Source organism: Gekko japonicus, unplaced genomic scaffold (assembly GCF_001447785.1).
Source record: "Gekko japonicus isolate JY-2015 unplaced genomic scaffold, Gekko_japonicus_V1.1 scaffold102, whole genome shotgun sequence".
Classification (NCBI taxonomy): Eukaryota; Metazoa; Chordata; class Lepidosauria; order Squamata; family Gekkonidae; genus Gekko; species Gekko japonicus.
In genome coordinates, this window is record NW_015172006.1 from 1386292 (window position 1) to 1410596 (window position 24305).

The 24305-nt window shown below is 44.5% G+C and overlaps 1 protein-coding gene across 1 annotated transcript in view; it reads right to left on the minus strand.

Annotated features, from left to right (window-relative positions):
• COL27A1 (collagen, type XXVII, alpha 1) overlaps window positions 1-24305 on the minus strand; it is a 399797-nt gene that overhangs the window by 160809 nt on the left and 214683 nt on the right. Inside the window, exons 28-31 of the mRNA XM_015420171.1 lie at window positions 11772-11825; window positions 8568-8621; window positions 7106-7159; window positions 3334-3387 (exon numbers count right to left, since the gene is read on the minus strand). Coding sequence (XP_015275657.1) covers window positions 3334-3387; window positions 7106-7159; window positions 8568-8621; window positions 11772-11825 — 216 coding nt within the window. The remainder of the gene's footprint in view (window positions 1-3333; window positions 3388-7105; window positions 7160-8567; window positions 8622-11771; window positions 11826-24305) is intronic.

Below are 24305 nucleotides of genomic sequence, written 5' to 3' on the forward strand. Positions count from 1 at the left end.
ACGTGTGCACAAACCTCCCCCTCCCCCCCAAGTGCCCCCGGAGCGCTGATTTAGCGATCCGCACTCCGGGGGCAACTTGGCTATTAGATATATAGATGTACATTCGCTTCTCACTCTAAGGTTCAACTTCTACAGACAGTGGGGAGAGAGCCGAAGCCAGGAGAATTCTAACTCAGTCAGTGAGGCCAGAGAGAGAAGCAGCAGCAGACAAGTGATGAGCAATACTAACACCATTTTAATTTTAAAGCTGCTTCAGCTATAGACTTGCCAAGTCCCCCCCCGGGCGGGCGGGGGGGAAGCGGGCCCGCACGCCCCAACCGCTGGCGGATCGGGCCCCGGGGGGAACTCCACCCCGACGTGCACGTCACCTGGAAGTGACACGACCACGCCGGGCACACAGGGGGCGGGGCCACGGTCATCCGAGGGGAAACTCTATGGTTTTCTCTCGGATGGTCGTGGCCACGCCCCCAGCGTGCCCGCGTCACTTCCGGGTGACGTGAATGCGGCGCACGCGCTCCAGCCGCAAGCCGGGAGTCCCCCGCTGTGGCTCAATTCTCACTTGGCAACCCTATGCAGCTAACATTAGGCCTGCTGACACATAAGAAGACGAGGGGGAATGTGGGAATAAAATATGGACCTGTAGAGGGAAACATGCTGGGAAAACTGAAGCCATTGTTCTGTAGTAGCTATTCTGAAGGCCACAGTAACATCTGCTAGCAAAGCATAGGAGTAGATAAGAGAACAATGGATGTTTGTGAAGAGTCTAAAATAAGGATGAAAAACCATATGTGCGATGCTCTTGTCACTAAAGTGTCAAAGTTGTAATGCGCGTGCTTGAAATAAATTGTTTATTGCATACTATACAAGCTAACTCCATGATGATCTGGACAAACCGCATGGCTGTTTTGCTAGCGTTCTCTTTATTCTGAACACAGCTTGCTCCTGCTGTTTTAAACTAAACATTGCCTGTGTGCTTTACTGGACCAGAGCACACAGGAACCCATATTTGGATTACACAGGTTATTATTTAATAGCGCCTGGAAGGAGATCTAAGTAAAATCATGTTTTAACTGTTTCAGGTAGGTAGCTGTGTGAACAAGGTTCGAGTCCAGTAGCAACATGTTTTCATTGATATCAGTCTTTAACTGATGTATGCCTCCTTTGGGGAGTTGTAAACAGAGATAAAGACAGTAAAAATTTGCACCTAAAAATTATAACCGAAACAGAAGAACAGGGAGAGGGACCAAAAAGCAGGCAGGATTCCTTGTCAACAGGGACAGCCAAAGTGTGCAGATAAACCGGCTAGCAAACCCGGCCTATGTATGCCACCTTGCAATGCTCCCATTGAACTCAAGGTAGTTTAGTTTAGTTTTATTATTACGGTCTTAAGACCAACATACAGAGTAAGCATAACGTGTGAGGGAGAGAAGGAAAAAAACAAACAGTCATAATATACAAAAATAGAAATCTGAATTTAAGAACTTTTAAAATGCAATCCCCGCAATCTAAGAATTAATGCACAAAACGCAGCGACTGAATGTGTAATCTCTACATTCTTATCTGATAGGAGCCAGTGAAGCCTTGCTTTGTTTGCGTTAATGTGCCCAGGTGTCCTATCAACGAATGGGGTAATAATTTTAAGACGAGCCTCCCTGTAAAATGGACAGCTGAAGAATGTATGCTCTACCGATTCAACCTCGCTTAAAGGGCATGGGCATAGCCTTTCAGAGTTGGGGGGTTTATTGTACCTGCCTTGAATAACCGCAGATGGAAGGGCAGCCCTTCTAGAATTCTTTCCCTCCACTGAAGTCAAATACATTGCCGGCTCAATGGTGCTTTTGATATTTAACAACACCTTGAAAACTCAAGGTAGTATAGGAACACAATCTAAAACTTTCATTGTTTGACAGCTTTAATTTGCAGACAGACAGAGGAGCTAAGTTTTCCCAGCAGAGTCCCGCCCCCATCGTTTTTTGTGTGAGATGGAGATCTTCCATATCCTTTACATCTACTCCTTCCATGACATCATACTGCATCAGATCCTGCTGATTCTGAACTGCCCACCAGGAATCCAGCCAAGCTGGTCTGAGCCTGTTTCAGTCACTGCAATCCTAAACATGAGTCTTGTACAAAGGACCCCGGGGCACGACCTGTACCAAGAATGGCCAACTGCTTGATATGACCCGCTCCCCTCCACTTCACCTGGACTGTGAATATTTGACCTTGGACCTGTTACTGAAGCTTCTCACTACCTGCATACTTTGTTTAATGTACTTACATAGTGCATTCACAATAAAAATACCTGAGGAAATCTCCAACTATCTAACTAGAAAAGGTATACAATCTACAGTACAAATACTCAAGGAAAAGGCAACCCTGAACTAGAAGTCAAACAAGACCAGCAGTCATAAAAAGCTATAACACTTAAAAGCATTAGCAACAATACACCAACTCAAGTAGAAAGTGATACAAAAAAGAAGGCAGCACATTTATTGGGTGTGTGTGTGTGTCTGATAACCATACCAGAAATAAAAACAAAGCAAAGAACAAGTGCTTGGGGAACAGACACCAGGCCCTGAAAGACCATTAAGAAAATGGAATTATGGGGGATTTTTACCCAGCTGTTCTGTGAAGGGAGTGAGACGATATTGTGGACCAATGGTGGTGTCTACCAGAGCAGGATCCAAACTGTTGGGAAATAGCACAGGCTTCCACTGAGGATGCGCTATATAAAGGACTGGCATTGAAAATGGTAAAATGGATCCATAATTGAGATCCCACAACAAAGAAGAGTCTGTCACTGATGGGCACCCATCTCTCCTCTGAGCGTTGGGGGAGTATAGATCTCGACCTCTAATGAAGATTCAAAGCGCCCCACCAAGCTGTTGCTGTTAACTGTTCTATAATTTTCCAGTGTCGATCCTCTATATAGCACATCTCAACTGGAAATCCACACTTTCCTCCAACGGTTCAAGTCCTGCGCTGACTGGAGTTCAGAAGCCAATGGTGGAGCCAATCAGTGCCTTGTTATGAAAAATCCCCTAATACACCAGTTAGTACTGTATTTACTTGAAAGGAAGACAACCCTTCATTTAAGATGACCACTCCCCCCCAAATGATACAAAACCCCCTCTTTTTTGCATTACTGGACATAACTGCAATTTGTATTCAAATTTAAGATGACCCCCTCTTTTTCTAATGGCATACCTGGAAAAAGCTTGTCCTGCATTTGAGTAAATACTGTACTTATACTTACTTCACAAAACACCCCACTTAAGTCTTTCTTGGGAAATGTTCTCAGTGGGAAACCTTACAAGTTTAGCAACCACTTACCCGACGACCTTTTGGGCCTCGCACGCCTTGAGAACCACGAACTCCAGAAGGTCCCTGGAAGAGAAGAACATCACAGTAACTTACTTGGCCTGGGAGTCTCATTCGCATCTCAAGATACTTGCCATTCATTAAAAATCATAGACCAGATGTGCATTAGCATCTCTCATGTGGTGAAACTCACAATAAAAGTAAAATGTGATGCTTCTCATATTAAAAAACCAGCAATAATTATTGAGGGTGTGTGCATGCCTGTGTGTGTAAATACGTATACAACATCCAACAAGGAAGTGATTTAAAGGAAAGAAAAAAATAAATGGGGCAAACTTTAAAATAAAGGAGTGAGAGGAAGAAAACTGAGGGTGATTCATTTGATCACACAAATACCAGTTGTTTCTATTGGCAGGTACTAATGGTGAGGTCCTGACCAAGGCTCCCTCTAAGCTGTGGAGTCCTGTGAGCAAAAATTCTACTTGGTGAACTACTGGCATTAAAGTTGTGAGCAAGCAATTTGGCTGCTGCATGAATTAGTTTGCTCTGAAGCCCTCCTTCCTGAGCTAAGACAAAAATCTGTGAGCTACCTCACACTAACTCAGCTTAGAGGGAACACTGGTCCTGACCTGGATAGCACTGTCTTGTCAGATCTTGGAAGTTAAACAGGTTTGGCCCTGGTTAGTCTTTGGATGGGAGACTTCCAAGGAATACCAGGGTCATGATACAGAGGCAGGCAATGGCAAATCACCTCGGAACGTCTCTTGCCTTGAAACCCCTACGGGGGCTGCCAGACATCAGTTGTGACTTTTTACTAAAAAAGGGAGGGGGTTATGAGAACAGCAATTGAAATATTCTAAAAAAGGGATTCCATACAGCATTAAGATTACTGAACAGACTTCTTTGCATATAGGTCCTTTGTTCTTCAGAGATTAAATCTAGATGATCTCACACTTGGTCAATATTTGGAAATGGACAAGCTTTCCAGCCACTTAGGACCACCCACATAGCCACTAGTTCTGCACAAATAACCCAGGCTGCCTGCAACTTGTTTGAGGCCAGGTAGAGTGTGGTTGATGAAGTCAATGTGCTTACCAAATGGTAAGGTCTTACTGGCAAAATCCTGCAGATTTTTTAAAGATTTCCCTTTAGAAATGTAATACTAATTCCCTTGATGCCACATTTTTCGCATCGCCATGCTTTGATGCACAGTTGATCTTATCAGCTGAATCCCATTTGTTGATGGGAATCAACAACCTGCAAATTAAATCCAGTGGTAATGAGCATATGATGCCCTTGACTAATATTGAGAGAGATGTGAAAGTCAATATGGGTGAAACCCACCTTTCTCAGCTCAGAACGGCCCAGATCTTTTTCTGAGCCTTTGCGGGGAATTCTGGGGGGCAAAAGGCTCATGCTTAATCTGAGAGCCAAGCCACATGATACATTTTTGGGCAAGTAGGGCCTAGTTTCCTTGGACCTGACTCACTGTCCCCACAGCCTCACACCAGCTATAGAGAGCATCATTTTAAAAATCAGCAAAAATGTGATTCGGCTTGGCACTGCAGAATGGGGGGGTGGAGGAGTTCCTGCTCCCTCCCCCACATAATTTTCTCAAGGTGAAACAGCCTGAGGAGAGAGATTTATCTCCTCCGGTTTGGAGCTGCTGTCGATTTTTAAAAAAACGTTTTCTCCAGCTTCTGTGTGCTTGGGGCGAATGGGAGTCAAGTCTGGGGAACCCGAAACCCGACATGCCAAAATCTCTTGTGTAGTTTGGCCCCGAGTTACGCAAAGTTTGGAAAGATCCAGAGTTTTGTGGGGAGGGTTTGGCTAGAATAAAAAGCTTCACTTCCTGAAGTTCATGTTAGCAATTCAAGCTCCATACATACTCAGAAATCTCCACTACAGAGGAAGGAACAGCTTAGGCCCTCTTGTGTCCTGTTTTCTCTCCTCCCCACAACTGTACATCTTGGTAATATTAACAAAGCACAGAACAGCCAGTATGGCAAAGAGGCTAAAGTGTTGGACCAGGACCAGAGATTCTTGTGTTCTAACTACCATTCAGTCACAACAGTCACTGGGTAGCCCTGTGCCAGTAATTCTTTCCCTGCCTAACCTAACCTGGGGAATTACACAACTTGACGGTTGATGATGAAGAAACTGAAATCGTCAAAGATCTTCTATTCCTTGGCTCCATCATCAACAAAAAGGGAGACTTCAACCAAGAAATCACATTGAGACCAGAGGGGGCAGCCATGAAGCGGCTAGAAAAGATTCGTAAGCATAAGGATGTGCTGCTGGCGACCGAGATCAAGTTACTTCATGCCACAGTATTGTATTCCCCATTGTTATGTATGGGTGTGAAAGTTGGACAATGAAGAAAACGAAGGAGCAGGAGCAGGAGGAGGAGGAGGAGGAGGAGGAGGAGGAGATTAGATTTATATCCCACCCTTCACTCAGAGTCTCAGAGCGGCTTACAATCTCCTTCCCTTCCACTCCCCACAACAGACATGTGGTGTTGTAAAAGAGTTTTACAGATACTGTGGACTACCAAAAAGACAAATAAATGGGTTCTAGATAAATCATGTCTGAACTCTCCCTAGAAGCTTAAATGACTAAACTGAGGCTATCGTACTTTGGTCATGTTGTGAGAAGAGAAGAGTCACAATAATAGTAGGAAAAGTTGAAGACAGCAGAAAATGAAGATGGCCTCACCCAAGACAAGGTGGATTGACCCAAGCAAGGAAGCCATGGCCCTCAGTTGGCAAGACCTGGGCAAGGCTGTTAATAATAGGACATTTTGGAGGCCATTAATTTATAGGGTTGCCATAAATTGGACAGACTTCACGTTCCTGGGATCCCAGATCACTGCAGATGGTGATTGCAGCCATGAAATTAAAAGACGCCTGCTCCTTGGGAGGAAAGTGTTGGCGAACCTAAACAGCATGATAAAAAGCAGAGACATCACCCTGCCAACAAAAGTCCGCATGGTCAAAGCAATGGTATTCCCAATAGTAATGTATGGTTGTGAAAGTTGGACTATAAGGAAGGCCGAGCGCCGAAGAATAGATTCTTTTGAACTATGGTGCTGGAGAAGACTCTTGAGAGTCCCTTGGACTGCAAGGAGCTCAAATCAGTCACTCCTAAAAGAAATCAACCCTGACTGTTCCCTGGAAGGCCAGATAATGAAACTGAAGCTCAAATACTTTGGCCACCCAATGAGAAGGGAGCACTCACTGGAGAAGACCCTGATGCTGGGAAAGACTGAAGGTCAAAGAAGATGGGGACGGCAAAGGATGAGATGGTTAGACAGTGTCATAGATGCAACGAACATGAAATTGAGCCAACTTCAGAGGACGGCGGAAGACAGGAAGGCCTGACGTGATCTGGTCCATGGGGTCGCGAAGAGTCGGACTCGACTGTGCGACTGAACAACAACAACATAAATTGGAAGCAACTTGACAGCACTTAACACACGCACCAACCTATCTCATAGGGTTGTTGTGAGGATAAAATGAAGGAGAAAAGAAAATGCACGCTGTTCTAAGCTTCTTTGATGGGACAAAATGTAATACACGAGAAGCGGGAGAGGAGAGAAAGTTGGAGATTTGAGGACTGACACTACACGATCAAGTTGAGCTGAAATTCGTAAGTGCAACTGAGCTTGGCTTGTAATGGCTGAGAGATTCCTGAATTTCAAACCCAACCATTCCCATTTCCAGTCTTCTTCTCCTTACTCTATGAAAGACAACCGCTAGCAGAAAGATATTTAGGATTTACTCACTGATGGCCCAGGAGGTCCTGGGGGCCCAACTCCTCCTGGTATCCCAGGATGTCCCTACAAAATAAATAAATATACATATTTAAACTTGGGAAATTAACCTGTTTTCTTATTCACCGCAATCACTTATATTAGGGCTTCTTTATCCATACACAATGGCAAATACGCGCTGGCCACTGTCCATGCATTTGGCAGAATATGACAGGCAAGCTGCTAGTCCTGATACTTGTATTCATGTGATAAGGCAGTTCACAATCAAATGTTGCTGGCTTTTTCCATTGCATATGTTACATGTCTAAAGGGAAAAAAATCTAAAACCTTGTACATGCAAGAAATGTAATGTGGAAAGAAACCCCTTCTGCTAAAAGCATTGGAAAAGACAAGTTATGGCCTGGTTAGGCAAGCTGCTGGTTAGGCAAGCTGCTAGTCCTGATACTTGTATTCATGTGATAAGGCAGTTCACAATCAAATGTTGCTGGCTTTTTCCATTGCATATGTTACATTGTCCATGCATTTGGCAGAATATGACAGGCAAGCTGCTAGTCCTGATACTTGTATTCATGTGATAAGGCAGTTCACAATCAAATGTTGCTGGCTTTTTCCATTGCATATGTTACATGTCTAAAGAAAAAAAAATCTAAAACCTTGTACCTGCAAGAAATGTAATGTGGAAAGAAACCCCTTCTGCTAAAAGCACTGGAAAAGACAAGTTATGGCCTGGTGTAAGAAGCCAACATTGTAAGCATCGGCTGTGGATCATCTAAAAATGACGCCTTATGTTTTGTTGAGAAGGTTGCTTCTTCCATCGAGAGCACTACGGTATTTCTTACTGGTACCACTACCACTTTCATTTTTTCAAAGCCCTGGAAATGCTTTGTTTAGTTCTCATTCTCATTCCAATTGCAGGTAGGAGCTCACAAGACTAAATGGTCCTCCATGCAAAAAAACCCAAAACCATTACCTGCACATAGAAAACTAGCATATCAGGAGAAGATTCTAGCCTAGCTATCACCTTCACATGCCAGTTTTCATGGGGGACATATTCCATCCTATGAGCACCACCTGCAGTAGATATAGCCTAGACAAGAGGTTTACCATCACAGAGAGAACTAGGCTTCAGACATGATCTCCTTTGGGTTAACGCTCCTCCGTGACCCTAGCATGTCATGCTTGCTTACTTGGGCAAATCAGAGTAAGTGTTTTCCCAGGCTTTCAAGGATCAAGTGATTTGAGAAGACAGAGGGACTGAGTGGTCAGCACACTTAATCCTGCTTGGGCACATGAGTGCTAGCACATTATCATTTGGCACAAGTCAAACACCCTCCTTGATTTCTCATGGGGAATAGGAAGAATGAGCAGCTGAAGACGGTCAGTCGGGGGACGGGGCCATGCAAGTGGTGGGGAAAGAAAGAACTATCGTTTGTCAGGCAGAGAAGGAGCGAGAGAATGCAGACTTACTCCTTACCATCGACCCCTTGACGCCTGGTGGTCCTGGCGGTCCAACAGTGCCCCGATCTCCCTACGGGAGGCAACGGTACATAAAAGCACAGTGAGCTGTCTTATCAACAAGCAACACATCTGCTGAAAGATGCGAAAGAGTGGACAATTATGCTATTTAATATTCCGAGATGCTTGAGTGATTTTTGTTTTAATTCAGTTTCCATCCATGTATAAATTTCATCTCATGAACTGCCCACAGGGTCTAGACTAGGCATAAGGAAGGGTATAAATAAAGAGAATGGGGGGGGAGAGAGTTGAGGGGGGTGCTTCATATATGGGAAGAATTTCTCACCATTTGGCACAACGTTTTTTTAAAAAAGCAATCACAGCAATGCTTGGATCTCATCAACTGTCAGACCTGTTGTATTCCAGCATTTGTTTCAGGAAACAATTCTGGTCATAGATGAGAGCCACGCAAATAAACATGTCCTGGGCATAATCCAAGCCAACATTAAGCACATTGTAGTCCTATTGATTTTAAAGGGTGAGGAGAGGGAATTGTGCAAATGTGCAACTCTATCTAAATCAAAGGTATAATGTGGGCGGAGCGTGCCCACTGTCTCTCATTTGGAAGCACAAGGGATCTTCGGCACCTGCTGATTCCAGGAAAGGGAGGTGTGCAAAAAGTCCTTCGCTACAAAAAGCAGCAGCTTTAGGAACAGCAGTGAATTGTCTGAGAGGACCTGATGCTAAAGATAAGCATCGGTTTCCCTGACACAGCAAGCACACAGATATCTACATTTAAACTGAAGAGGGGTTTTGCGCACCCACTTTTGGAACAGCAGTATCTAACAAATTCAGAATCAGGATCAAACATCTCATTACAATGGGGATCTGTAACTGAATTTTCTGTTGTGCACCTTTCCTGCGGCTCTGGGAAAGGGGGATTTAACCCATCCCCACTATGTCAGTTTCCCAGCTGAAATTGTCTCCCCCCCCTCCAGCTGCTGCCAGAAGAAGACAGACAGTTGTTTTTTTGTACCCTGCTTTCCTCGACCTTAAGGAGTGTCAAAGCGGCTTATAACCTCCTTCCCACAACCGGCACCTTGTGAGGCAGGTGGGGCTGAGGGGGTTCTGAGGGAACTGTGACTGGTCCAGGGTTACCCAGCAGGCCTCACGTGTCTCAAAGTGGCTTATGATCGCCTTCCCTTCCTCTCCCCACAACAGGTACCTGGTGAGGCAGGTGGAGCCTCCTGAGAGAACGGTGACCGGCCCAAGGAGGTCACCCAGCAGGCTTCATGTGGAGGAGGAGTAGGGAATCAAACCCAGTCTGAGTCTGCCGCTTTTAATCACTACACCATGCCAGCTCCTCTTCTTCACCCAAATCAAGGCCCGGGCCTTTTAGGGTTAAAGCAAAACTTGGGAGGCCAATTATGGACCCTGACATAACATGCAATTTAGAGGGACAGAGAGCTAGTTTGGTATAGTGGTTAAGTGCACAGACTCTAATCTGGGAGAACCGGGTTTGATTCCCCACTCCTCCACTTGCACCTGGCTGGATGACCTTGGGCAAGCCGTAGTTCTGATAAGAGCTGTCCTTGAAAAAGAGCAGTTTCTGTCAAGAGCTCTCTCAGCCCCACCTACCTCACAGGCAGTGTTCCCTCTAAACTGAGTTAGTGTGAACTAGCTCACAGTTTTTTAGCCTCCAGCTCACACATTTTTGTCTTTGCTCAGGAAGGAGGGCTCCATTTGCAAACAAATTTATGCAGCAGCCAAATGGCTTGCTCACAACTTTGATGCCAGTAGCTCACAAAGTAAGAAGCTTTGCTCACAAGGCTCCACAGCTTAGAGGGAACATTGCTCACAGGGTGTCTGTTGTGGGGAGGGGAAGGGAAAGGAGTTTGTAAGCCGCTCTGTGAGACACCTGTGGGTAGTGAAGGGCGGGTTATAAATCCAATCTCTTCTCTTCTTCTTCACTTTAAAACCTACCCTGTGGAAACTGAGTGAAGAATTTAACATCCTCTCAGCTTTTTTTAGAAGCAACACACACACACATTTTTAGTTCCTGTTAATGTAACATCAGGCTTCAAACTGAATGAGCAATGCCTGGTAAAACCTCAGAAAGCTGAAAAATAAGCCATGCACCACTTTCCAGGTGTCAACAGCACAGTGGCTCTCCAGTTCCCTGTATACCTCCTCCAGCATCTACTGTAAGCTGTGAATAACTTTCAAGAGAAAAGACTAGACAAAGCCTATCAGTAGGAAGCAAGTTTAATAATGCTTTGATCTCACCTCCAACAGCCAGGTATCTCTCCTGCAGAGCAGAAGACTAACCCTTTGGTTACCACAACGTCCCCACCCAATGACTGGCAATAGTAGAGGAAATTATGTAAATTAATTAAATGACTGCCAATATACTTAACTTCACATAACCTATTACACAACATAGACAGGGCTATTTTGGGGCAGGAACGCACAGGAACAGAGTTCCGGCTGGCTCCCGAGTTGGCCACACCCAGCAGGAACTCATTAGCATAATAGGCCATACCCAACAGCAGAAACTCATTAGGATTGGCTACATTAGGGATGTGTGGCCTAACATGCAAAGAAGTTCCTGCTACAAAAAAAGCTCTGGGTTTTGACAACAAACAAGATAAACAGAATAAGAATCAAAAGGTGGGTGTGGCTGGATGACCATATTTCTGGTAACATGGGGGTGCGGCCAATATATGCTGATGAGCTGTGCTGTCAGGGTGTGGCCTAATATGCTCATGAGTTTCTGCTGTTGGGTGTGGCCTATTATGCTAATGAGATCCTGCTGGGCTTTTTCTACAAAAAATGCCCTGAACATAGATATTTAACAAGGCCTATACAGCCAGGTGCCTGTTGACCCCATAACCTGGTAGGCGACCCACCACTGAGCAGAGTACTAGACTCCTTTGCTATTCCCATCCATTTGCTCATCTGCCCTTTCCTTCTGGCCCAGAGTGGGCAAGTAAACAGCAAGAGCAAAGAGGAAGAACAGAAGTACCAGCCAGTGACAAGTGTGGAGAGGAGGAGATGTGCCCACTGAGGCCCTCTTGCAAAAGAGCCCCCAACGCCTGAATAACATGGGTGGCGGATTTTTGATTTTATTGTAGTCCTGAGAATGCATTGCCTGATACGCTCGGTCCAAAACTTTGTCCTTCCAGAAGGTAGCGCAGCTGGTTCACTTGCAATTCATCCTTACCTTCTCCCCAACTATTCCGAGTTCCCCTACTGGACCAATGAAGCCCATCAGACCCTGAAAAGAAAAGAAAAGAAAGAGAGAAAGCAAAATTGATTTTCTGCTTTGTTAGCTCCAAGTGTGTGTGGGGGGAACACCTCTCCACTCCTCTCCTGACTTCTCCTGGATGGATGAATTAGACCAGCAACCTTTGCACACTGCCCAGAACTTCATATTGGCTGCCAGCAAAGACACAATTGCCCTCAGGCTGAGGCCTCCCCTACGCAGCCAGCTGGTCCTGCTTTAAAACCACACTTGGGCCTTTGATGCTTGGTGGCTGCGAGAGCCACAACACACACCAGACCAGGAACAAATTACAGGCACTCCAAGACCATAGGACAGGGAGGGCTATGTTTACACGCTTGCTTTTGCTACATCTTTCTTCTAAGCTGAAAGCTATGGTATCAGACCAGCCAAAGAATGCTGCAGGACGCTAACCTGGCATTAAACAGATTATGCTTATGAGAACAAGAGGGAATAGCACCAGGTACTCTGGGGAAATGTGTGTTATTTTTCGAGCCAAGCAGGAGTGCAGTGAACCATGATTCTTGGTGTCTGAAACATTCTCCAGGTGAGGCTAGAACGGTCTTATACTACAGCCAAGATAATTTGAATCACTTAGGGTTGCCTACGATCCCCAGAAGACTTGGGCGGAGGGAGAGTTGAGAGCAAACACACACAAAACCCTACAAAACATAACACCGGCAATTCAATATGTAAACATATCAGAAACAGGAAACAAATGTGCACATACAATAAGATAACACACAATGCCAAATAAAACAAAACAGAAAGCCACAGGTATTCCAGCACAAAGCCTTCATCAGTGGCTTATAACCATAATTAGCACAGTCATATCTAATTCACACCGTGAAGAACAGAACATTCATTTATATATTGCATCATACAACTTTTTTGTGAGGGCGGGGGTGTTCTCAGCCTTTTTAGTTTGCCCTGTCTTTTTTGGTTGGGTAATTGTTCCCTTTTTTGTGGTGCACATGGAAAAAAAGACACCATGTAGGTGTTGCCATCAGTTCTGGCTAAAACCAATTATGGCCCCGGTCACACGGAGCATTAGCCACGCTAGAGAGACGGAAGACAGGCGGATTTTCCGGGCGTGATCTCACTGCCACATCTGGGAAGCGTAGAGCTCCCGTGGCTCAACCGAGGCTTCCCGCCGAAGATGTGCGGCAAAAAACTAGTACCTCGGAGGTACTAGTTTCCGGAAACTGCGGGGCAAGGGCGGGAGTCTGATCGCGTTTCCGGTGGCATCCGGCACCCGCCCATGCCCCATTGTGAAAAGGGTTTTTTCTCCTGAAGTCTCCAGGGATGCGCACAAGCACCCGAGGCATGCGCATACTTCAGGTTAAAAAAACAAAACACAACCCCGTTTGCCGCGCCGCTTCTTTGGTGCATCGTGTGATCGGCACCTCCCCCCTACCCACGGGACCTCGACGGGACCACGAGGGGATGCCTGATCGCGCAGTCACACGTTATTTCCCTGCGGGGCAAACAGCCACGCCTCCCCCCCTGCGATATCCGGCCTGTGTGACCGGGGCCAACGTATGGATTATTGAGTTGCCTCATAACTTCCAAGAGGAGACACTACTAATTTCATTAACAAATTGGAGGGTACATCTCATATAAGTACAGAAAATCTTTTGGTTACGCTAGCTATTGTATCATTTGAAACCAGCATACCCCCAGGGGAAGTGTTATTTATTGTAGAAGAAATCTTATACAGGAGAAATAATAGGAATTCCCCAACTCATTTCTTGTTATCTCTAGCTGAAACAGTGCTCACAAACAATTCTTTCCATTTAATGATATATTATATTTGCATATTAAAGGCATTGCAATAGGACCCTCAATGGCCTCAGAAGCTGCCAACTTATATATGGGCAATTTAGGTTTATTTATTCTGCTAATAACCCTTTCCATAGTTGTATCATTAAGTGCTGACGATCTCTAGACAGTGTATTTTTATTAGGGAAAGGTGACCATAGAGGTTTGTTAGAATTTCAAAATTGGCTGGATATAAAGGATGAAAATATTAAATTTGGCCTCCATTTGAATAACAAAAAAAATATTTTTAGATGTCAGCCTCATAACTGTATACGAATCTTTATTTAAAAAAACCAACAGATAAAATCTCCCTTTTGAGATATGACAGTCACCACCCCAAACATATGAAGAATAGTTTACCATTCAGCCAGTTCTTACAGCGTGGAAGAAATTGCTCAAATGTCTACAACTTCAAAAGGGAAGAAGAAGAAGAAGAATAGGAGATTGGATTTATACCCCACCCTTCGCTACCCGAGGGAGTCTCAGAATGGCTTACAAACTCCTCTCCCTTCCCCTCCCCACAATAGACACCCTGTGAGGTAGGTGGGGCTGAGAGAGCTCCAACAGAAACTGCTCTTTTTCAGGAACAGCTGTGCCAGAACTACGGCTTGCCCAAGGTCATCCAGCAGTTGCTACCGGAGGAGTGGGGAATCAAACCCAGTTCTCCCAGATTAGAGTCCGTGCACTTAATCACTACACTAAACTGGCTTCCATTCTTGAGCACAATGTAGCTAACAGGGGCTACCCAAATTGCATACTGGTCTGCTTATTTAAAAGTATATATACACATACAAATACACTTAAGTTCAACTCATACATGTGTACATTTAATTACCTAAGTACAAAACATTCTATAATGAAAAACAACAGCAATTTCTGTCCCTCTTTTTGTACTTGTGGAGAGAGATGGTAAGATGATATATTTGCCAGTAAGATATACATTTATTGATGTGATTCTACATATTGACTGTATCTTATTGATCTTATGGTCTTTTAGGACGCAACGAGGGACGTAATACATCCAGGACCTTGTGATCTGTTTACACAGTTCTGGAAAATTTCACTGGACATTTCTTTACTCTCCCTTGTTCTATAGTTTGTATTGCTCTGACAGAGCTTGTTGTTTTTCATTACAGAATGTTTTGTACTTAGATAATTAAATGTACACAAGTATGAGTCGAATTTAACACTGTATTTGTATGTGTATATATACTGTTGAGTGCTGTTGGTTCCTTATGTCTGCTTATTTAAAAGCCTTGGTATCAAAAAGAAATTACTCATGAACAAGGGAAAAACTGATTGTGACAGGATTATATCTAGTTTTTCTTATAATAACATAAGTCTGAGTTTAAAGAAGATTGTTTGTAAAAACTGGTATTTGCTAGAGAATATTCATTTATTTTACTGGAGAACTCAGAATCTGAGGGAACATCTAGTCCATAGTAACACTCATAAATATGTTAGTCATCAAAGAGTTTTACTGGGCACTAAACCTCTCCGGGGACATTGTGCCCACGGAAATTATAACTGTTCTAAATTAACATGCAATATGAAACCAACTCTTTAGATAAGAAAAATATATATACCAAGGGCTTTTACAACATGTAACTCTACACAGGTTATATATATCATCCAATGCCCCTGTACAAAAATTGATGTTGGAAAAACAATAAAGAACCTAAGAACTTGTATAGTGGAACACAAAAGTAATATTAAATTGAAAAGAACGAGTGCCCCACTGGCTAAACACTTTATTGAAAACAATCATGGTCCCTCCGTATTTTGGGCTGTGCAAAAATTAACTTGCCAAAATGAAAGGCTGCTATTAGATTGTTAGACTCCAGATCCTGACACCTTATAGGTTAAATTTGTCTCTGGAATAGCATCAGTTTATGTAAAATAAAGAGATATTGCATCAACTGAACACTGATACTACGGTCCTTCCACTCTGGTTGCAAGACTAACAGGTTTGTAACATTCATTTAGGTAGAAGAAAGATTTTTAAAAAATTGAGTCAAAATCTGTTGGGTGCTGGACATTGTATCTTATCTTTCTTTACAGGGAGTTCGTCTCTCTCCCTCATTTTCCTTCATGCAATCATAAGGACAGAATAAGCTCTAGAAATTTTGTACATGGTTGATATTTTACAGTACAAATTGTAATATATTAACACAATGTTTTATTTATTTACATAATTTTAACTAAATAACCATTGCTATTTATGAAAAACTCAGTAATGTATTTGCATATTATATATTACAGATTCCCCTAAAGAAATCCGTTGGTAAAACACTTTACTTACACCATTGGCCCTGGCCTTATTTTTTATCTGTTAGTACCTGGTGCAGCCCTTTTGAATCTTACAAGACAGCGATATACACAGCAGCCAAATCACCTGCTCACAACTTTAATGCCAGTAGCGCACAATGTAGAATTTTTGCTCACAAGTTTCCACAGCTTAGAGGGAACATTGGTTGCTAGGTCCCCTGGTCGCTCCGGTGGGGGGATTTGTCATGCGGCAACCCGGGTCTTGAACTGCTGAACTACTGACCTTCCACAGCCTGCAGTTCAGCGTCTTAACCACTTGAGCCACCGCAGCTCCTTATTCAGCAATACACACACTGTTTTTAGGCAGAGGTAGCTGCCATTTTTCATATAAAGGGCACAGGAGGAGAGAGCGCAAAAAGATACACTAGAATACTATAAGCGTTTTGTTGTTTTAATTCCACCAGTCTAATCTTTGCCCTGTATCTTCCAGACAGTTTTTAAAACAGTTCCTAGTTTAGGACAGAAATGCCTCAGTTTGTGCTGCTCTCACAACACTATAAAATGGATTTTTTACATTACCAGAACACACACTGAATTTCCCTCCTCTGTCCCCCAATCTCAGATATATCATATGGAATCCCTATAGCTTATTCAGTCAGGGCTTGGGCTTTGGAACTGGGTTTTTAATAAGGCCACTGTTGTTTTGAGTATTCTGGTAAACCGTCACCTGGGATTATATTCTTTTCATAAATAAAATAATGGATGGTGCTGTGGGCAATCATTTGAGAAAGCTCAGAACGCAAACAAGACCAAGTTGCAGGGAGGAGGAGAAGAGGACACCAGTATTTACACTGGGAAACACTCTGCACTTCTCTTTCCATCTATTTAGCACCATTCTACTCACCGCCCATCCTCCAAAGAGCTCAAGGCATGTGGCTCTCCCCGATTGCCATTTGGCTCCACCTGACTGCATTAGAGAGACAAGCCTGACAGTAGAAGAAGAGATTGGATTTATATCCTGCCCTTCACTACCCAAAGGTGTCTCAAAGCAGCTTACAAACAACTTTCCCTTCCCCTCCCCACAACAGACACCCTGTGTGGTAGGTGGGGCTGAGAGAGCTCTGACAGAAACTGCTCTTTTTCAAGGACAGCTCTTACCAGAACTATGGCTTGCCCAAGGCCATCCACCCAGGTGCAAGTGGAGGAGTGGGGAATCAAACCCGGTTCTCCCAGATTAGTGTCCGTGCACTTAACCACTACACCAGACTTGCTCTCAGTATGGCTTTTCCCATCAGCCTATCCGTGGGACCATGTGCCATTCAGATCTTCACTTACCCGAACGGTCTCTTCCAGTGACCAACCCGTCTGGTTATTATGGAACAGTTGTATGAATTAAGAGTTTGTACCCAAGTGTGCTTGCTTTCCTCTTCCCTTCCTGTCTCCTTCCCCTGTTGTGTTTGGGTGTACTATATTCTGGGCACTTTTTTGAGCTGTAAACCTAAAGTTGCCAACTCTAGGTTGGGAAATTCTTGCAGATTTGGGCATAGAGCCTGGAGAGGACAGGAGTTGGAGAGGGAAGGGCGTGCTGTAGGGAAGTGATGCCATAGAGTCTACCCTCCAAAGGGCCATTTTCTCCAGGAGAACTGGTCTTTGTGGTCTGGAGATCAGTCGTATTTCCGGAAGCTCTCCAGCCCTCACCTGGAGCTTGGCAGTCCTAGGTAAACCACCGTGGGTGCAATAGCAGAAAGAAGTGCATACATATATTCAGGGCTATTTTTGGGCAGGAACGCACAGGAACAGAGTTCCGGCTGGCTCCAGAGTTGGCCACGCCCACTACAGCCAAAACCTCTGTGCATGTGTAGCTACAGAGGGAAGGCCTGGAGAGCGACCCCCCCCCCAGTGACTCCGAGGCAGGCGGGCCAGGGGGGCCCCTGGAAGAATCAGGGAGGCATTTAAATGCCTCCCCTTGCCTTCCCCGGCCTGTCCAAGGAGGGATACCCGGGCAAGCCTTTAAACTGTCTTCCCTTCCCTTCAAAGGGGGGCTTGGCCGGGCTCCCCGCAGCCGTGGGGCACCCAGGCAAGCCAAGGGAAGGCAGTTTAAACTGCCTCCCCTCCCCTCCAAGGGACAGCTTCCCCGAGCAAGCCAAGGGAAGGCATGGGGTGTGGCCTGATATGCTAATGGGTTTTGGCTGTTGGGTGTGGCCTATTATGCTAATGAGTTCCTGCTGGGCTTTTTCTACAAAAAAAAGCCCTGCATATATTGAATGAATAAATTAGGCTATACATACATAGATTGAATAAGTAAATTAGACTATAATGGCTCTCATTTTGGCCTAGCAATTTCCAGTTATCCATCTGTGCACATCTTATTGGGGGGGGTGTGTGTCAAAAACTGTGATCCCATGTCCTCTATAAACACACAAATTGTGGATATATGCTTATTTTATTGTGTTAGGCACGATGTAGAGTAAGCCAGTTACTGAAATCCTACCACATTACCAACCTCCACTTCACTTAAACAATACTTCTGAGATATTCACACGCTTATAAAGACTGTTTCCCCAGTTGTGACTAATGAGGGCTAAAAGGTAAAGGTTCCCTTGCTCGAAAGCCAGTAGAATCCGACTCTAGGGTTGCGGTGCTCATCTCCATTTCAAAGCCGAAGAGCCAGCGCTGTCTGAAGACATTTCTGTGGTCATGTGGCTGGCATGACTAAACACCAAGGCGCACAGAACGCTGTTACCTTCCCACCGAAGTGGTACCTATTTATCTACTTGCAATTTCTTGCTTTCGAACTGCTAGGTTGGCAGGAGCTGGAACTAGAGACGGGAGCTCACCCCGTCATGCGGCACTCGGGTCTCGAACTGCGGAACTACCAACCTTCCACAGCCTGCAGTTCAGCGTCTTAACCACTTGAGCCACCACAGCTAGCTACTTGCAAAATGAAGGATGAAAAATAAAGACAAATTAAAGATGAGCAAAATCAAAGAATTAAACATGAGCAAGATCAAAGATAAAAAATTATTAGCATCCAGAATTCTGCGCCTGGCATTGAATTCCATGCTTCTGTAGGAATGTGGAACATATACAGCTCAGCATACACTGATTTTTCTGAGGAAGGAACTATGGCTCAGTGGCGGGGCAGGTGATTTGTGTGACATAAATTCTAGATCTCAGTGAGCCAGTTTGGTATAGTGGGTGAGCCACTTTGGTGTAGTGGTTAAGTGCGTGGACTCTAATCTGGGAGAAATGGGTTTGATTCCCTGGTCCTCCACATGCAGCTGCTGGAGTGACCTTGGATCAGTCACAAGTTCTCTCAGAGCTGTTCTCTCAAGAGCAGTTCTCTCAGAGCTCTCTCAGCCCCACCGACCTCACAGGGTGTCTGTTATGGGGAGGGGAAGGGAAAGGAGTTTGTAAGCCACTTTGAGACTCTGAGTGAAGGGCAGGGGATAAATCCCATCTGTTCTTCTCTTCTTCTTCTTTTTCTTCATCCAGTCTCTGGCATCTCCACTGGAAGGGCTTCATGTATTGGGGATTTTTTTCCCCCCACTTAAGACCCTGCCACTAGGGTTGCCAACAACCTGTAGACCAAATGCCCTGTCCCTTTAACAGAGGCTGAATGTATGGAAACAGGCAGGGGAAGCTTTTCATGGCATGGAGGTAAATTATATCACCTAGTAAACAGCATCCCGTTAAACCTATATCAAAAAGAAAGGATGCCTTTGCTCCAGGCTGCTGGCAAAACCAGATGCTGCCAGTCAGAGCAAACTAAATAGCGAGCTAGGTGAACCAGTGGTCTGACGGGGTATAAGGCAACTTCATACGTTCCACTCAAAAAACTGAAAACTAACGATGCAAAAGGGAGTTTTGCTATCTGTGCCTGTCTGAATACTCCCCCTAAGCAGGCCCTCTCATTAGAAGACCAGAGAGGTCCAAGGCCGCTTCCAGCTTTTGAGTTCCCTAGCCATAACAAAAAAAAATTATGGCACATTATGAACAGTCGTGAAACTCAACAAGTGCCAACAGATTCAACGTCAGGCTCACACCAAATTGCCCTCCTGGTTGCCCCTCCAATTGGCCCAGTCCCCTCGTATCACCAGAAAGCAAAACTGCACCTCTCCTTCCCACCTGAGTAGCATTCCTCATCCTGTTTCGAATTACATCAGACTTCCACAGGCAATAGGGTGGATATGGGTGGACACTGGGTAGCCTCTGAGGCTAAACAAATGGACCTACCACTTGTAGGGAGGGGACTACCACATCAGGCTATCATGGTAACTGCCCCTTGACTCAGCACTTAAGATCCATATGGTTAATTTCCCAATGATCGTTGATTCCCCAGAACATGTTTTCTTTGGATCTGGAGACTGCCCGTCTCCAAAAGCTCCAGGAAAATAATCAAGACCAGCACAGTTCTTGCCAACAAAGCTGCAGTTGCGAGGAAAAGAGAGAGGGACAGCATTTTGATTGTAAAGCCGTGCAGCATTCTTCTCCTAATGACATAATTGGTAAGGAAATGGAAATTTTCCACAGTGATATTTCTAGACAGAAACCAATCGACTAAAAAATAATAGTGCTTGGCTTTCATAGCCTCGGACCGGTGGCAGTCATCGGAGACCAGCTGTGTTTTCTTTAGCACAAACAGGACTTACATTTCTTACTCAAGGTATGCCTGGAGTGGATATGAAGATTAATAGTGACAAATGGTATTTCACCTTTCATCAAAAGTTCAAATGGAATGTTGTCTACCTGTTTGTGAGGGCTGAAGTCTGTTGATGGATCGGGCTGCACCTCCTCTAATACTGTCTTATTCCTGTATGGGCACTTTAATATACAAAGCAGTCTTATATCAAATCAGACTCTGAGCACTGTTATGATAGGATTTACAATGTAGAGACATTCCGTTACATTTTACAGTGTTACAGAATTGGTCATTTGTGGCCTTGCCCTAAGATCACATGACCTTAGGCTAGGGTTGCTAGGTCCTGTGCTCTTGCCAGTGAGGGGTGGGAGGGAGCTTTCTGGGAGTAGGGGAGGAGGTGGGGCAATGTTGCCACGTGTGATGTCTCCAACGCGATGACATCACATGGAAGTGACATCATCACGCTGGGGACGTCACACAGCAACAGTATTTTGGGCAAACTCTGTGGTTACCATAGAGTTCTGCCCAAAATAGCAGAGCACTGCCGCGCGACATCACTTCCGTGTGATGTCATCATGCTGGGAATGGCACGCCGGATCGTGGAATTTGGGGCTTCCCCCTGCCGGCCAGCTGGCCGGTGGCAAGCAGGAGCCCACAAAAATGAGATTTGGGAATGGATAAGAAAGTTGCTTTTTATGGTAGAAATGGACAAATTGACAAGAAAACTCAACAATAAAGAAGATGGACTTTAAAGAATACTTAGAGAAACATTGGGATGTTAAGAATAATCTATTTTGCTTTGATAATTATTAAGAATAGAACTCGGAAATAGTTGAATAGATGATGATTGTAGCTTAAGAAATTGTTACCTATAAAGTTGAATATATGATGAGGGTAGTTAAAGAAAATGTTACCTATTAAGTTTTGTTTTAGATGAAGTGATGGATAAGAAGAAGGAGGATTTGGTGGGGGTGGGAGCACTGCGGGAAGCCTGAAGAAGGGGAGGGAGGGTGAAGGGGAAAAAGGGTATATTGTGAATGATGAAATGCTTTAATATTGGACATGTTGTTATATCCTGATAATAAATTTTATTTTTTTTTAAAAAAAATGGGGGATCCCCCACTCCCACCTGGGGGCTGGCAACCCTACCTTAGGCTGTTCTACAACAGGGCTTAAAGACAGCTTTGTACAAGATGTATTAGTCGCTCTTCGTATTAAAGTTGTTTCAAACCATTCCATATTCAAATGCCTCCTCATTCCTTTATCTGTGGACCCAGAAATATTACACTGGCAGCAGCTCTCCAGGAATACAGGCACCAGGAAGGTTTTCCCCCAATAGCTGCTGAGAACCGTGGATTGGCCATACCAGTGATTCACCCAGAGATCATCTGCTTTTCAAGAATGTGCTCTACCATTAAACTACAGCTAGGTTTATCAACTCTGAGGTTGGGAAACTCCTGTACACTGGGGGGTGGGGCCCAAGGAGCATGGGGCTTGGATACCACAGAGTCCACCCTCCAAAGCAGCGTTTTCCCCCAGGAGAATTGATCTCTGTAGTCTGGAAATCAATTACATTTCTGGGAAATCTCCATCCCCACCTAACTACAGCACCTCCTCCTACATATGAGGCTTATAGTGACTCAAACCAATGAAGCAACAACTGTATTAATTTATTTACAAGATGTATATCCCACCTTCCTGCTCTCACAAGGGCCACCAAAGTGTGTGAAGGATTTTTCCTACATATACATGATTGAAATCTTCTATACATTATCAGTACTTTATGAAGTAGTTTGAACCCCTTGAAGACGAACCCTCGAAACGAAGATCAAAACCCGGAGACTTCATCACTACACTGGAACGGATCCAGCGCGGAGGTGTCACATTTGCACATCTTATGATGTAATCTTGCTTTACTGATATATGTGGTCCCTTGTTATTGTTATTAGTTGTTATTGTTATTAGTTTTGGCTTTTGTTACAATATAATTTTCCTTTGCATGACCTTTGTGCACTCTATGGTCTGCATTATTTATACAGTGCTTGTTTGTTTAAAGGTAAAGGTCCCCTTGCTCGAAAGCCAGTCGAATCCGACTCTAGGGTTGCGGTGCTCATCTCCGTTTCAAAGCCGAAGAGCCAGCGCTGTCCGAAGACGTTTCCGTGGTCATGTGGCCGGCATGACTAAATGCCGAGGCGCACGGAACGCTGTTACCTTCCCACCGAAGTGGGACCATTGCAATTTCTTGCTTTCGAACTGCTAGGTTGGCAGGAGCTGGAACTAGAGACGGGAGCTCACTCTGTCACGCAGCACTCGGGTCTCGAACTGCTGAACTACCGACCTTCCACAGCCTGCAGTTCAGCGTCTTAACCACTTGAGCCACCGCAGCTCCGCTTATTTGTTTACTAACAATTTAAAAGAGACATGACAAAAAAAATTCACATTTTAAAACTATTAAAACATTATTTAAACAAATAATTGGAACAAATTTAAAGCGTAGTTAAAATACAGACGAAGACATAAAAGCAGGATTTAAAACACTGGTCAGGAAGGAAGGTTCACTGAGGGAATGCCAAATGAAACAAAAAAGGAAGACCCAAAAGGAAGGCTCGTTGTTTTTCCCCTCCAAATGCGCCATCAGGAAAAAGAAGGGGTCATCTTACATCCACAGACAAATTACAAGTATGGGTTTCGAAGAGGTAGAGGAACTAGAGATCAAATTGCCAACATTTGCTGGATTATGGAGAAAGCAAGAGAGTACCAGAAAAATATCTACTTCTGCTTCATTGACTATGCTAAAGCTTTTGACTGTGTGGATCACAACAAACTATGGCAGGTCCTTAAAGAGATGGGAGTACCAGACCACCTCACATGTCTCTTGAGAAACCTGTATAAGGGCCAAGAAGCAACAGTTAGAACCGGATATGGAACAACTGATTGGTTCAGCATAGGAAAAGGAGTACAACAAGGATGTATATTGTCACCTTGCTTATTTAATATATATGCAGAGTACATCATGCGAAATGCTGGCCTGGATGAATCACAAGCGGGAATTAAGATTGCTGGGGAAAAGATCAACAACCTCAGATATGCAGATGATACCACTCTAATGGCTGAAAGTGAAGAGGACCTAAAGAGCCTCTTGCTCAGGGTAAAAGAGGAGAGCGCAAAGGTGGGCTTGAAGCTCAACATCAAAAAAACTAAGATCATGGCATCCGGCCCCATCACTCCTTGGCAAATAGAAGGGGAAGCCGGGGAAGTAGTGACAGACTTCACGTTCCTGGGATCCCAGATCACCGCAGACTGTGACTGCAGCCATGAAATTAAAAGACGCCTGCTCCTTGGGAGGAAAGCGATGGCGAACCTAAACAGCATGATAAAAAGTAGAGACATCACCCTGCCAACAAAAGTCCGCATGGTCAAAGCAATGGTATTCCCAGTAGTCATGTATGGCTGCGAGAGTTGGACTATAAGGAAGGCCGAGCGCCGAAGAATAGATTCTTTTGAACTATGGTGCTGGAGAAGACTCTTGAGAGTCCCTTGGACTGCAAGAAGATCAAATCAGTCAATCCTAAAAGAAATCAACCCTGACTGTTCCCTGGAAGGCCAGATAATGAAACTGAAGCTCAAATACTTTGGCCACCAAATGAGAAGGGAGCACTCACTGGAGAAGACCCTGATGCTGGGAAAGATTGAAGGTCAAAGAAGACGGGGACGGCAAAGGATGAGATGGTTAGACAGTGTCA